General features: G+C 39.4%; 2 protein-coding genes across 2 annotated transcripts; both read left to right on the top strand.

The window, feature by feature from the left end:
• LOC109841519 lies at positions 2,193–3,412 on the top strand. The gene is made up of 3 exons (XM_020410483.1): positions 2,193–2,401; positions 2,756–2,877; positions 3,261–3,412. Exons 1-3 carry the CDS (start codon positions 2,193–2,195, stop codon positions 3,410–3,412), a joined length of 483 nt encoding a protein of 160 aa, XP_020266072.1.
• On the top strand, positions 8,306–8,674 carry LOC109841520. The gene has a single exon (XM_020410484.1). The coding sequence runs from the start codon at positions 8,306–8,308 to the stop codon at positions 8,672–8,674; it is 369 nt and encodes a 122-aa protein (XP_020266073.1).

The following is a 15,423-nucleotide window of genomic DNA, read 5'->3' on the forward strand; positions in this document are numbered from 1 at the left end:
AGAGAAAAAATAACTACTTCCCACCCCCATACCTAAATTTTGCATTGTCCTTAATGCAAATTATCTTATGCACAAAGTAAAGCCGATGAGAATTAAAGAACTTACAATTTGTTCAGTCGACCTAGAACAATGATGCTAAAAAAAATCTACAATTACCTTTAGTATGAGGATGATGAAATCAAGTAATAAACAAAAGGAAAAAAATTATTGTTCTCTTTTTTTTTCCTTTTTTCATATATATCTATTTTTTCTTTTTCTTTTTTTTTTCTTTTTCTTCTTTTTTTTACAAATAATGTGGTTCATGGAGAACCAACACCTCCTCCTCTCTGAACGTAGAAAATTCTAAAAATAGTTTAAGACGTTGACAATTTATTTTAAAAACATCACTATTTTTAGGATTTTTCATCTCGACAGCCCCATATGAGAAAACTTGTTTTACAATAAATGGACCTGTCCCTCTTGATCTCAATTTTACAGGAAAAAATATAATTTTGACTTATAGAGTAAAACTTTTTGTCCTGGAGTGAAATTTTTTCATAATATTAAATTGTCATGAAAAATCTTGGTTTTCTTTTTGTAAATTTTGAGTTAATATATGCATCATTTCAAATTTCTTCCAACTCATTTATTTGGAGCACCCTGATTTTACCTGCCGAGTCTAAATCAAAATTCAACTGTTTTATAGCCCACATTGCTCGGTGTTCCAACTCCACTGATAGGTGACAAGCTTTTCCAAACACAAGCCTGTATGGTGACATCCCCAAATTAGCCTTGAATGTTGTTCTATATGCCCACAGAGCATCACATAATTTTACAGACTAATCTTTTCTATTATGATTAACTATTTTTTTAAGATTTATTTGATCTGCCTATTTGTGATCTCTACTTGACCACTGGTTTGAGGGTGTTAAGGAGTTGACAATTTGTGTATGATTGAATATTTCCTCATCAAAGTCTCAAAAGAAAAATTATAGAAATGTGTATTGTTATCGCTAATGATCGTTCGGGGCACTCCAAACCATGCAAAAATATTTATCTTCAAGAACTTGACAACAACCTTGTTGTCATTAGTTTTGCAAGCTACCGTCTCAATCCATTTTAACATGTATTCGACGGCTACTAGAATGTAAACATTTCCAAAAGAATTTGAAAATGGTCCTATGAAATCGATACCCCACAAATCAAAATATTCAATAGATAAGATGGACTGTAAGGGCATCATATTTCTTCTAGTGACTTTCCCTAAAAGCTAACAGTGGTTACAAGTTTTGTAAAACTCAAATGAATCCTTGAAAAGAGTGGGCCAGTATAGCCCACATCGAAGAATTTTTTTCAGCAGATTTTCTTGGGCCAAAGTGACCCCCACATGCTTGCTCATGACAAATGGATAGAACACTCATAGTTTCTTCAGTGAGAACACACCTCCTAAAGATCTGATCAGGATAGTATTTAAACAAATATGGATCATCTCAGTAAAAGTATTTTACTTGGGAGAGAAAATGGGATCTATCCTGTTTAGAATAATGAGAAGGGATCTGTTTTATGACTAAGTAATTCACAATGTCGGCAAACAATGGAATAGATTGGATTTGTGGGAGTTTTTCATCTGGAAAATGTTCGTTGATTAGGACGGTTGATGTTGGTGTATTTGGGAGTCTAGAGAGATGATCTGCTATAGGGTTTTCTGCTCCTCTTCTGTTAAGAATTTGAATGTCAAACTCTTAAAGTACGAGAATCCATCTAATGAGCTATGCTTTAGCATACTTTTTGGTCAAAAGATACTTTAGTACGGCATAATCTGTGAAAACTTTGGTTAAAGACCTGATAAGGTATGACCTGAATTTTTCTAAGGCAAAGACTATAGCTAAAAACTCTTTTTCCTTGACAGAGTAATTTACTGGGAATCATTCAGAGTCTTACTAGCGTAGTAGATCACATGCACTTTACCATCAATCTATTGTCCTAAGAAAACACCAATTGCAGAATCGGATGCATCATACATCAGTTCCAAGGGTAAGGTCCAGTCCGGTGCATGAACGATAGGAGTTGTGGTTAGCTCCTTTTTTAGATATTCAAAACCTTTGAGGCATTTGGGAGAGAAATTAAATGATGTATCCTTGGCTAAGAGATTGGTCAGTGGTCTAGCAATTTTGTTAAAATCTTTGATAAAACATCAATAGAAAAAAGCATACATGGTGGCACAGGGTCCGAAGGAAGTCCCCGAGATGATAGAGCCCAACAACAGTCTCAACCTTACGGTAGGGAAGCAGGCCGCAAAGAAAGACGAGGACCCCAGGAAGCCACTCCTTGTTGTTAAGTTACAGGTGAAGACCAGCTTGGTTGATGCCATAGTTGATTCAGGGAGTCAGAAGAATTTGATATCCGAGACCCTGGTTCAGAAGTAGGGTTTGAATATGGTCAAGCATCCAAAACCCTATCCTTTAGGGTGGATTCAAAAGGAGACAGGACTGAGTGTGACCAATCAATGCACTTTCAGATTTGCACTCCACGAGTCGTATATTGACGAGGACACATGTGATTATTAGATGTTTGCCAAATTATACTGGGCAATTCTTATTTATGGGATAGGTACGCGGTCTATGATAGGCTGGCACAGAAGAAAACATTCACCAAGGATGGCGAGCAGTTCATAATTTGTTCGGCATCTCTCCCGTAGGAGATGAGTTTGGTGATGGTGACTCAGGCGAAGAGGCTAGTGAATGCGAGTAAGAAGTTTGTTTTATTATTTTATTAGACCTTATGAGGAGCAGCTAAGTAGGGTATGCTTGACTACCTTTAGCAAGCTTCAGGAGGGAGATCTTGACAGGTTTAAGGCCTCTACCGCACATCCGTACAAGAGTCTGAGGAGATCAAGAAGTAAGTTCAGGAACTTCTGGAGACGAGAGTGATAGTGCCTAGTCGTTCGCCTTGCGGGTCACCAGTTTTGTTGGTGCCTAAGAAGGATGGAGGCTGGCGCGTGTGCATGGATTACCAGGCGCTCAAGAAGATAATGGTCAAAAATCATTACCCACTACCACGGATAGACAATTTTATGGACCAGTTAGAGGGGGCGAGGTTTTTCATGAAGTTAGATCTTAAGTCTGGCTACAACCAGGTGAAGATTCGAGAGGATGACACTTGGAAGACTGCGTTCAAGACTAAACAGGGTCTACTCGAGTGGTTGGTGATGTCGTTCGGGTTATGCAATGCTCCGGCGACCTTTATGAGGCTCATAAATGATTTGTTATAACCTTTCATAGAGGATTTTGTGATAGTTTGCCTCGATGACATCTTGGTGTACAGCAGAACCTGGGAGGGGCATCTTGCTCATATAGAGAAGGTTTTTGAAGTGCTACAGAATGGACAGCTAAAGCTCAACAGGAAGAAGTACAAATTCGGGAAGGACGAGTAAGGTGGAGGTGATCACGAAGCGGCCGACGCTTAGGACAATAACGGAGGTGAGAAGCTTTATGAGGGCTTGCCAATATTTGTGCAAGTGCATTCGATATTTTTCTGCATATGCGGCTCCTTTACATGGCCTTACGAAGGCAAAGATTTAGTATCTGTGGTGGCGGACGCATGAGGAGGCTTTTCAGTTACTGAAGAGGAAGATCTCGGAGGCACCGGTGTTAGCGTTGCCTAATTTATAAAGGATCTTCGAGGTAGAGACCGACGCTTCTAGTTATGCTATGGGCTCTATGTTGATAAAGGATGGGAAGCCGGTGAAATACGATTCTGAGATGTTTATGGGTGCTATTCTGAACTATCCTACCTACGATAAGGAGTTTTATGCACTCTATCAGGTGATCAAGCATTAGAGGGTGTATTTGTGGGGTAAGGAGGTGGTTGTGCACTCAAATCATAAGCCATTGGAGCTTCTACATGCCTAGATGAAGCTGCAGTAGGCACGACATATGAAGTGGATGTCTTATTTGATGGCGTTCAACATCGCCATTAGGTACAAAAAAGGGGCAAAGAATAAGTTGGCTGATATATTATCTCAACTGCCAGTTAGAGCTTTATTGGTGGCGATACGTATTCAGCCCTTAGTTCCTTTGGAGTATGTATAGATGTACACATCCAACAGAGAGTTCAGCAGTGTGTTCGAGCAGGCGAAGGCTGATCGAAGAGGGGAGTATGAGATTGGAGCCGATGGTTTGTTATATCATGGGACATCGCTTTGCATTACGGAGGATGGCGATAGGTTGCAGTGGATTAGAGAAGCACATACATCACGTGTACAAGGTCATTTTGGGATTCAAAAGATACTTCTCAATCTACGATGCCATGTATTTTGGTCGAAGATGTTAGAGGATGTTACCAAGTATGTTGGAGGGTATAAGCTATGTTGCATATCAAAGCCTTCTAACAGGAAGCTGGGATTGTATCTACCATTGTTGGTACCTTCAAGACCGTAGGAGAGTATTTCTATGGATTTCTTATGAGGTTTACCAATGACCAAGAACGGGCATGATTACTTATTCATTGTGGTAGACCAGTTTAGTAAGATGGTGATCTTGATTCATTGTAAGAAGATTGTGATGGGAGCGGGTGCAACGCAATTGTTCTTTGAACATGTGTGGAACCACTTTGGATTGCCGTATTCGATTATTTCGGATTGAGATAACATATTTCTCAGGCACATTTGAGATTCTTTATGGAGTTTGATGGACACAAGATTGAAGAAGTGCACGGCCTTTCATCCACAAACAGGTGGGAAAATAGAAGTAGTCAACTAGATCATGGTTCACATGTTGCGGAGGTATAATTCCAGGCATCCTAAGACTTGAGATGAGAGCTTACCATACCTTTAGTTTGCTTTCAACAGCGCTATTCACGGATCTTTAGGAAAGTCAACCTTTGAGACGTGTTATGGGTTTTTACCTCCAAGTCCGCTCGACTTAGTATTCTTTAGTGAAGCTATGACCGACGGCAAAGAAGGGAACGAAGGACAGCGGGATCAATGATTTCTAGAGAAGATTGCACAGATTTATGCTACGGTTGAAGCTCAGTTGAAGAAGTCACAAGCAAAGTACAAAGCAAAACATGATCAACATCAAGTTCCTTGTAATTTTGGAAAAGGTGATATGGTGTGGCTGAAGTTAAGTAAGGAGCAGCTAAAAGGAGAAGGGAAGAAGTTGAAGCCTATACGATATGGACCATTTCGGATTCTTGATCAGATTGGTGACAACGCCTTCAAGCTAGATTTGTCACCTTACTTAGGCGTGTATTCGGTGATTAATGTCGAGTACTTGAAGTTGTTTGAGCCTCTATTGTTGGATGATAAGGGTGATGACAAAGTAATCTTATCTCACGTTAAAGACTTGTGGTTTGATAGAAAAGAGTCGTTGAAAGAGAATTGCATTTTGGAGTGAAAGGTGACAACGACGAGATGCAGGACGAAGGAGTCGTTTCTGATCAGACGTCAAGGTCAGGTTCCTAACAAGGGCCAGGTGGTTTAATAAGGAAGGAGGGGCTCACGAGTTCCCTCAGCTAATGTTCTAACTTGAACGAGACTTCAAGTTAGAACCAACTTGATATGGGTGTATCTTCTTCTCTGCTTTAGGAGCTTAGCGATCCTCAAGAGAGCTTGAGGATAGACGATTCTCATGGTAACTTAAGAATAGAGGCGTGGGTGGAGCCGTTGGTGGTGGCAAAAGAGGTCAAAGTCAGGAAAACGGCAAGGAAAATAGGAAGCAGATAACTCTCTTGCCGGTCGATCGGGATTCCACAATTGGTCAACGGTGAAAGCCAGACCAGTCGACTGATCGCTCATCATCGGTCGACCGAAAACGGATACGCCTACAGGGTTAAAAACCAACTCTCTAGCCAGTCGACTGAACCAAGCAAGCCGGTCGACCAGATCGTGTTTTCTGGGTGAATATGGATTCCTTTTGATGCAGATTCCAAGTTCTATTGGGCTTGCTTATTTACGACATTACCATCCATGTTGTTAGACATATAAATAGGGATTGTTTAGGATTTCTAAACATTAGGTTGGATTTTAAAGAGAATAGGGAGATTGTTCCTTATTCTAGAGAGATTGTGGGAGAGATTTTATAATATTTTATTCTTCATAATCTAGAGAATGTATTTTTCTTCGCCAATTGAGTTGTCTTGTGTGTTTTACTGTCTTCTTCTCAAAACCAACATTTGATAATTCTGTGATCAAAGGTGCTCGCTCGGTGACTCGTACCATATTCTCATACATTCCAAACACTTTGGTGCAGCACACCCCAGCTTCAAGCAGAGTTTATTCACTCGTACCGCGTGATCATAGTGTGAGTGGGACCCTTATGGAAGGTATGTTCCTTGTGAACCCCTTTCCAATCTGTATTCTTTTCGATTCAAGAGCTTCGTATTCTTTTATCTTCTATGATTTTATGACTAGACTTCAGCTTGTAGCACAGCCTCTAGATATTCCATTGTTAGTTTTCACCCCTCTAAGTGATGTGTTGCTTCTAGAGATCATTTGTAGTAGATTCATTATCAACTTAGACGAGTCTAAGTTCGTAGTCAATTTGATCGTCTTGCGTATGTCCAAGTTTGACGTGATTCTTGGTATAGATTGGCTACCATCCTACCATGTTAGTATCGGTTGTTTTTATTAAAATAGTAGCTCATGAACGTTTGATGGGTTTGAGTAGATAGTAGCAACTTCATAGGGTAACCTGAATACATAGTCATACGTCGAGGAGATGATGATGCGGGATCGAGATGCAGATTTGAGCAAGACCGGAGTCATCTCAGAGTATCAGGATGTCTTTTAGGATATACCTGGATTTCCTCCAGTGAGAGAGGTTGAGTTTTACATCGAGATGCAACTAAGCATAGCGCCGATATCCTGAACACCTTATCACATGGCACCTGTTAAGATGAGGGATTTACAGATTCAGTTAGATGAACTATTATCTCAAGGCTTTATTCGCCGGAGTCATTCTCTATGGGGAGCACCGATCCTCTTCATAAAGAAAAAGGATGATAGCATGCGTTTGTGTATAGATTATCGCCAGTTGAATAAGGTCACCATCCGGAACAGTTACCTATTATTAAGGATTTATGACTTATTTGACTAGTTGCAGGGAGCGTAGTGTTTTTTAAAAATTTATCTTCATTCTGGCTATCATCAGTTATGGGTTCGAAAGATGGATATTTTTCGAGACCACCTTCCTAACTTGATATGGGTCTTTCGAGTTTCTTATTATGCTATTTAGGATTACCAATGCACCCGTGTTATTTATGAATTTGATGAACCGAATTTTTCGTTCATATTTGGACCAATTTGTGATAGTGTTTATCTATGACATCCCTATTTTTCGAGATCAGAGGCCGAGCGGAAGAAACACCTTCGTCTAACATTGCAGACTTTGTGGGAGCACCAATCGTATGCTAAATATAGCAAATGCAAGTTTTAGCTTTCGAAGATTAGATTTTGGGCCACATAATTAGCAAGGAGAGCATTGCTGTTGAACCAGCCAAGTGGAGCTAGTTCTTGATTGGGAATGTTAGCCATATAGCCATTATGGATGTATAGAGTAATCAGCGCTTAATCAGGAAACTCTTGGATTCAAATCTAAAATGGGGAAATTTCCAAGAACCCAAGGTAGATTGGACCATCAGATAAGATGGGGGCCTTCGAAAGAAAGGTCGGATTGTACTACGCAAGAATCTGAAGTCAAATGATGATATATTTGATGAAGTTGGCATACTTCTTACACGTTAAGATAACTTACACGACGGAGACTTATGCGAGAATATTCATCTAGGAGGTTGTATGATTACATGGAGTTCTGGAGACAATTGTATCAGATCGTGGTTTGGTTTTCATTTCACATTTCTGAAAGTGCTTCCAGAATTCTTTCAACAGCTAGCTATCATATAGCAGCGTATTCCACCCAAAAATAGATGGACAAATAGAGAGAGTTAACCAAATGTTTGAGGACATGTTACGGTCATGAGTTATCAATTTTAAGGCAACTGGGAGGACCATATCTCATTGATTGAGTTTGCCTACAATAATAGTTATTAATTGATGATAGGCATGATACCTTATGAAGCATTGTACGGGAGGCCTTGTAGATCCCTGATTTATTCGGCAAAGTTATGGAATAGCTTATTACTTGGATTAGATTTGGTTGGATAGGATAAACTACGGAGAAGGTAGCGTTGATTTCGGAGCGTATTCTTATCACCTAAGTCGGTAAAAGAGCTATGCAGATCAGAGGCGACAACTTTTAGAGTTTTAAGTTGGAGATTATGTTTTATTAAAAGTATCACCGATAAAGGGTGTTCAACGATTTAGTAGATGGGGAAAGCTTGCCCAAGTTATGTTGGACCATTTAGGGTCGTTGAGCGTGTTGGAACTATTTCGTATCAACTAGATCGTCCCGCATCAATGTCAGGTGTACACGATGTTTCCCAGGTTTCGATGACCAAGAAGCATTTACATGACGAGGAGTGGCACAGAGTGTTTGACGCACCAGACTTAGAGATTCAGGCTGATTTGACAAACATTGAGATTCTATTTTGTATTCTCGCTAGAAAGGGTAAGGAGCTTAGAAATAAGATGATTCCTTTAGTTAAAGTGCAGTGGAACCAGAAAGGAGGTGAAGAACCTTCTTGGGAGCGCGAGAGGAAATGCGTCATGACTATCCATACCTATTTGAGTAGGTAAAATATTAACTATGATTTGTTTGTGTTCATATTATTTGTATAGCCACATTTACATTTAACGTTGGAATGGGGGCATTAACACTTAGCTCCTAATCATTCAGAACATATGGTATATACATGAGGGGTTTCTTATTTGGATTTTTCGCCCGACGTACTAGTTCCGTTAATTAGGGGTTAAGTGGAAGTATTTGCATTCTAGATTGTTAAGTATAAATATTGCTTATGATACCTATCTTGAGATTAATAATACGATATGTGTATGTAAGAGTTTCCTTGTCTAGATTATTCTCTCAATATGCTTTTCTCGTATTAGTAATCTCTAAAGATACGTTTGTGGAATTTTAAGAACAAAATTCTTTTAAGGGGGGATGAATGTAAAACCCCGTAATTTTTTTTAAAAATACTATAGTAAATAGTATTAAATGAGTTATATTATGATAAATATTATTTAATGATAAATGAATATGATAGTAATTGATTTGAGACCAATTAAGAGTATATATGCATTATACACCGATGCAATTCAAATCTGAAAAACAATCAGTTAAGAGTATATATGCATTTCACACTAATGAATCTCAAATATAGAAAAACTTAAATGATAAAAGTTGTAGGTCTCTTTAATATCTTTCCAATGCATCTTAAATTACCTCATTCTGAGGTCGGACGAAAAAATTACAGCCAAAATACCGAAGACTATTTTCCTAGTCTAACTGGGTTTCCTGTTTCGGGTCAGATTTGTTTGTTTCAGGTTTGCCTCTATATATACCTATATTTCACAAAAAATTCCTTTTTAAATCATATTTTTTAACCCTAGCAGCCACTCTCTACCCTCAAAAACCCTAGAGCATATTTTGATGAGTTTTGAGAGCTTTGTGAAGCAAATATCAAGAAGAGGGCGAGATCGTCGGCGTTTGGCAAGGGAGAACCTGTTTGCTTGCACCCTTGGATTTTTCCGTAGAGTGTTAAGGCAAGATCATCTTCCTCTAAACCTATCCCCTGTAGAAATTCATATTTTTAATATGTATAATTGGTTAATCTAATGTGTAGTACTTATTTTGATGATTTTTAAATCCTAGTTTTGATGTTAAATCTTAAAACAACAAAGATATCCGAAGAATTAATCTTTAATTGATAAAAATAATGATAATGGTCATTAGTTTTCAGATTAATTGATATTTTTTGTTTACATGGCCTAAACCCTAATTGTCGATGTATAGAACTTGAGTCTTGAACATTAAACAATATAGTGATATAAGCTTGTGGATTAAAAACTCTGGTTTGATGTGTAGATCTATGAATATAAATACTAAATAAAGGAAAGGTAATAATTTTATGTTTAGAACTGTAGTTAATTGCTAAGATGATGAACTACTTAGGTTTTAAACCCTAATTGTACAAACTTAATCTAATTAGTTATGTTTAAAGTATTTTTTTTAAACCCCAAAGATCATGTTATGATGATAAATAATTGTTTTGTCAAACCCTAGTATGTTAAACACATGAGTAAACATATTTGTACACCCATAATGATGTTCTATAAGCTCTTTTTGTTGAAATTGTCTTAACTTCACGGGACTCAAACCTGAGTCGTGGACTCTAGTCGGTCAACCGAACCCTGTGCATCGGCCAACTGATCCCACCCTAAGTTTGTGTATTTCTTTATTCAACAGAAACTTATTTTTACGCATGTTTATGCGAATTGGTCGTCGATCGACCAATGCCCTAGGGTAGTCGACTGACATCATGTATTGTTTGTGATGATTTTTCTTTCACGTTGTTCGTGAACATGAGGTTCGAGATGTATAACAATTTGCACGTACTACATAGACATACACCTATGGAGGCTTAGCACACGCGGACTTCCGAAAAAGGGATAGTTGTGTGTATTGTTTTGACCACAACGGGGAGGCAATTAGATAGAATAATATATGCGTGTGCATGGATACCGTTGATGGGCAAAGCTCAGTACTACGTAAGGTAGTGTGTCAGTATACCATTGAAGTAGGCTATTTAGCCATAATTGCAGGATGCCTGAATAGATAGTCTATTCCACACGGTAATGCGATTAGGATGTCTGAGGAGGCAGTCCGTTCTGTATGGTGATACGATAAGGTTAATGAGCTATACTTATAGGATGCCTGAGGAGGTAGTCCGTTCTTCATGGTGATGTGATGAGGATGTCTATGGAGACTATCCATTCCGAATGGTGATGCTATGAGGCTAATGAGCTATACCTGTAGGATACCCGAGGAGGTAGTCCGTTCCGCACAGTGATGTGATGAGGCTAGTGGGCCGTATTTACTTAGTATGCCTGAATAGGTAGTCCGTTCCGCATAATGACGTGATGATATTATAGAACTTTGCAAGAGATAGTACTGTGAAACCTAGGACAACTTGAGTTTTATGCGGGAGGTCGTTTATTTACATAGTTCACCGTTGAGTTCTTTTGTGATGGGGTTTATGTTATTGTGGATTTCACAAGATTATGTACTGATATTCGGATTGACTACCCAATTGTAGCATGAAATGTTGGGTTGACATATATGACTTAGTTTGGTTGACATTTTAGTATTGCATTTCTTTATTCCTTTATTTTTAGTTTGTGAGTTGATATTTAGCGATTTACAATTTGAGACATATGGTATATACATGAGATTTTCCTTGTTTGGATTATTTCGCTCGATGTACTAGTCTCGTATTGGGGAATTGTAAGTAGTAACCCCATCTAGTTCAGGGTAAATGATTTAGGTAGACTATGCATATATAGGTAAAGCCTCCATCATATGTAGCAACCCTTTCCCCTGGGGGCGGATGGAGAAGATCTTGCTAGCGCTCTGACGCTGTTGTTTCCCCTTCTTGTTGGAGTCTTTTGATTTCAACTCCTCTATTGAGGAGCATCTCTAGTCTATGCGATGGTGGCACAAATATGGAGAAGAAGAAGAAGAAGAAGAAGAAGAAGAAGAAGAAGATGGTAGAAACGGTAAGAATAGATGGAGATGGCTACTATTTGTAGGCTCTTTTAAATCCTAACTCTCAAGAAAATTACATCTTTTGAGATTTGATTGGACTGGACAAAGAGGCTGAAACTTAGCCTAAAACATGGTCAAATCCATAACAGATCTCATTAGATCTTCAATCAAGAGATCTCAGCCATAAATCACGGTGCAAATCTATATGTCAATCTCAACAAACTTTACCAACCAGCAAATGTCGCCAGACGACGAACTTCGTCAGCTAGTGAATGTTGCTAATCGACGAACTTTGCCAGCAGCCCAAAATTGAGAAGCCCTCGCTCACACTCAAATCAGTCAAACTTCGCTGATTTCCTCAACATCGCCTCAACAACAAGAAAGGTGAATTTAATTCCAAGCATATATTTGGACGAGCACAAGCATCATCAATCCTTCGATACAAGTCTGCAACAGAGAAAGCTACATTCAACACTACACCTCTGGCAAACAAGTAGGTGGATGAAGTTAGGTTTTCACCTAATCAAGACAACTCAAGTCACGTTCTGGCAAACAAGTAGGTGGATGAAGTTAGGTTTTCACCTAATCAAGATAACTCAAGTCATGTTCAACACTACACCTCTAGAAATTTACCCAAAGTATTATAAATCCTAGCTACAAATTGAGATGCAAGATATTGAAAACTTTAGAGGAGTCTTGTACACAGTCAAATTGTATTTTTACTTAGGACAATGACCAGCTTAGATCCAAGAAGTGAATGCCCATGGGTTAAACACTTCAAATGCGCCCAAAGTCAAGCTCACAATAAGCTGCAACAAAGGTCACCTTATGACTGAAGCGAGCCGCACTAAGCAACCAACATCAACTCAATTCGACGAAGTCAGACACGAGCCGATCCCCGCAATATGCCTCAGATCAATTCGAAGGGCATCATCAATTGATCAAATCATGAGTCAAATTTTACATTAAATTTAAACTCACAGGCAAAGTTCGCCAACTAACAAACTCCACCCACGTGGACCAAGTCATCCAATTCTGAAGAAGGCACACCCACATTCGAAGCGACCTTCACCCACATCTTTATAGTGAGCTTTGCCAAGTCCACAAAGTCCGCCTAAATAGCTATTTCAGAGCTATTTTTGGTGGATAATCATTCCCCACTAACTCCTACTTTGATGGCTAGTTAATCCACAATTAAGGGAATCATTAACTCTCCCTTTTAGCCTATAAAAGGAGAGAAGATCATTCATTTTAAAAGGACTGGTTTCGAATATTAGAATTTTGACTGAATTCTGGCTAGAGAGAAGTTCGGCAGAAGAGTCGTCACACACATCGCACTTGTGATCTTATTGGAAGACATCGCTAAGAGAAGACTGAGCTAGCTTCTAAGCAATTTATTTCTCATTGAAAGCAAAAGACCCATTGTCTTGTCCGGTGCGTCAATGGAGTACAAGATCAACACTCCACCAGCACACAGAAAAGAACCCTAGGAAAAGAATAAAATTTTCTTCGTTTTATTGTAATTCTTTCTATTGTGATATGTGGTAGTTACCAATACTAAAAGAACCGAAAACAATGATGTTACTAAGATTATATTTAGGACAAGATATGGGCATTTTGTAATTATGGTTATGTCTTTCGGATTAACCAATGTGCCAGCTACCTTCATGGATCTAATGCATAGTGTTTAAACTATATTTAGACCAATTTGTTGTTATTTTTATTGATAACATTCTGGTTTACTTTAAATTGGCAAAAGAACATAAACAACATTTACATCAAGTACTACAAACTCTTTGTGCTCATAAGTTATTCACTAACTTTAGTAAATATGAATTTTGGTTGCCCCAAGTATCATTGCTTAGACACATAAATTTCTGTTAAAGAAATTAGTGTGCATCAGTCAAAGGTAGAACTCGTGATTTCTTAGAAGCAACTCAAGAATGTGACAAAAGTATGAAGGTTTCTAGGAGTGGCAGGATATTATAGGCGTTTTATCAAGGATTTCTCAAAGATGACTACACCACTATCAAATTTGACTCAAAGGAAGATGTCATTTTGTTCGCGGGGAAAATTGTTTTCATTGACGTCATTATTTTCTTAAGCAACAGTTTTTTTTCGGTTACAAAAGATCCGGTCTTTTTATAAGATCCGGTTACAATAAAATCAAAGAAAAAAGAAAATTACAACTCTCCTTCTTTCAGAACAAATCGCAAGATCCTGTTTTACGGTCTCTTACTTGTGTGAGTTCTTTGCCTGCGCCGGGGTTAATCCGTGGACCACCGCGCGATCTTGATCCGGTTGGATCTACACGGTATAATGGATATTATCTCACGAAGGAAATAACAGCCGAGGGGATTATTTTACCAAGGAAATAATAGTCCTAAGTGATCGAAATCGACCAAGCGATATCGATACTCTTCTCGGGATCAAAAACCAAGTTTTGATCCGGAGGATAACCGTGTGGATCTCAGATCTGATCTCTCTCGAACTCCTACCTTGTTTGACGTGGATGATCGCCAAGAACCAGATCTGAAAAGTCCAAGTCTTCCAAGCTCCAAAACTCCGAGATTTAGTTCTTGATCCAGCAGAGTTTCACCTCAAAAAAGTCCAACCTCCAAAACAATGAGCCTAGGGGTCTATTTATAGGCTCCTCGAACCAGATCTGGGCTCAGATCTGGGCCCAGATCTGGTGGCTCGGCCCAGGTGGCTCGGCCACCTAGGTGGCTCGGCCACCGAGCCACCAAGAGGTGGCTCGGTCGGCCACCTAGGTGGTTCGGGCTTGCCGAGGCACCAAGTGTGGCTGGGGGGGGGGGTCGGCACCGAGCCACCTTGGTTGGCTGCGGTCGAGGAGCCATTGGTGGCTCGGTTTTGCCGAGCCACCAAGTGGGTGGGCTGCGGCGCACCGAGGCCCAGCCGACAAGGTGGCTCGTTTTGGCCGAGCCCTCCCTTGGTGTTTGGTTTTGTCGTTTTTTCGGTCTCGTGGTTTATCTGAACTTTTAGTGTTGATCTGGACTCTGATTTGGCAGTCCGGATCATGATTTGGTAGTAAATCCGCTTCGTTACGTGTTACTTGGCTTCGGTGTTGTGGTCTAACGACCATGCTTGGATATATTGCCTGATGGTTCGTTGGTTTGTCGAATCACCATGCCGAGCTGTGTTAAGGGACCTATAAGCAGTTTTATACGCCTACAGATACCCCCTCTAAAGTATTTCAGCCTCATTCTTTTATAGAAGAGTCTGGAGATACCCCCTCTAAAGTATTTCAGCCTCATTCTTTTATAGAAGAGTCTGGAATACTTTGGATATGATTGCCCCATCCTTCAGTTGGTGTAACGGGACCTTGGAATGGCTTCTGTTCTTGATTCTTTTAATCCTTCAGGCTATTCGGTGCTTTGTCGAATGTCTACAAGGGTTCCGGTGCTGCATTTATTGTCTGACCGTTGTCGGAATTTTGAACTTGAAGTCAATTCCTGATTTTCTGATCTTTAGCTCGTGTTTGTTGTTTCAACATAGAACCGACTATCGATTGTTGGCGTTGAGTCTTCATTTACAACGCGTTGTCCGGCATTCGACACAGTTTATACTCGTACGTCTGCTGGAGTCTTGAGAAGCAGTTTATACTCTTATACTTTTTGGAGTGTTGTTGAGTTATCCTTAAGAATATTTTTTAGAAAAATACTCTCCAGAAACTTCTCAACAAAAATAGGGAATAGTTTATACTCGTATACCTTATTGGTGTATTAAGAATGAGTTGAACCGGCCTGATAATGACCCC

This window comes from Asparagus officinalis, chromosome 5, assembly GCF_001876935.1.
Source record: "Asparagus officinalis chromosome 5, Aspof.V1, whole genome shotgun sequence".
Taxonomy (NCBI): domain Eukaryota; kingdom Viridiplantae; phylum Streptophyta; class Magnoliopsida; order Asparagales; family Asparagaceae; genus Asparagus; species Asparagus officinalis.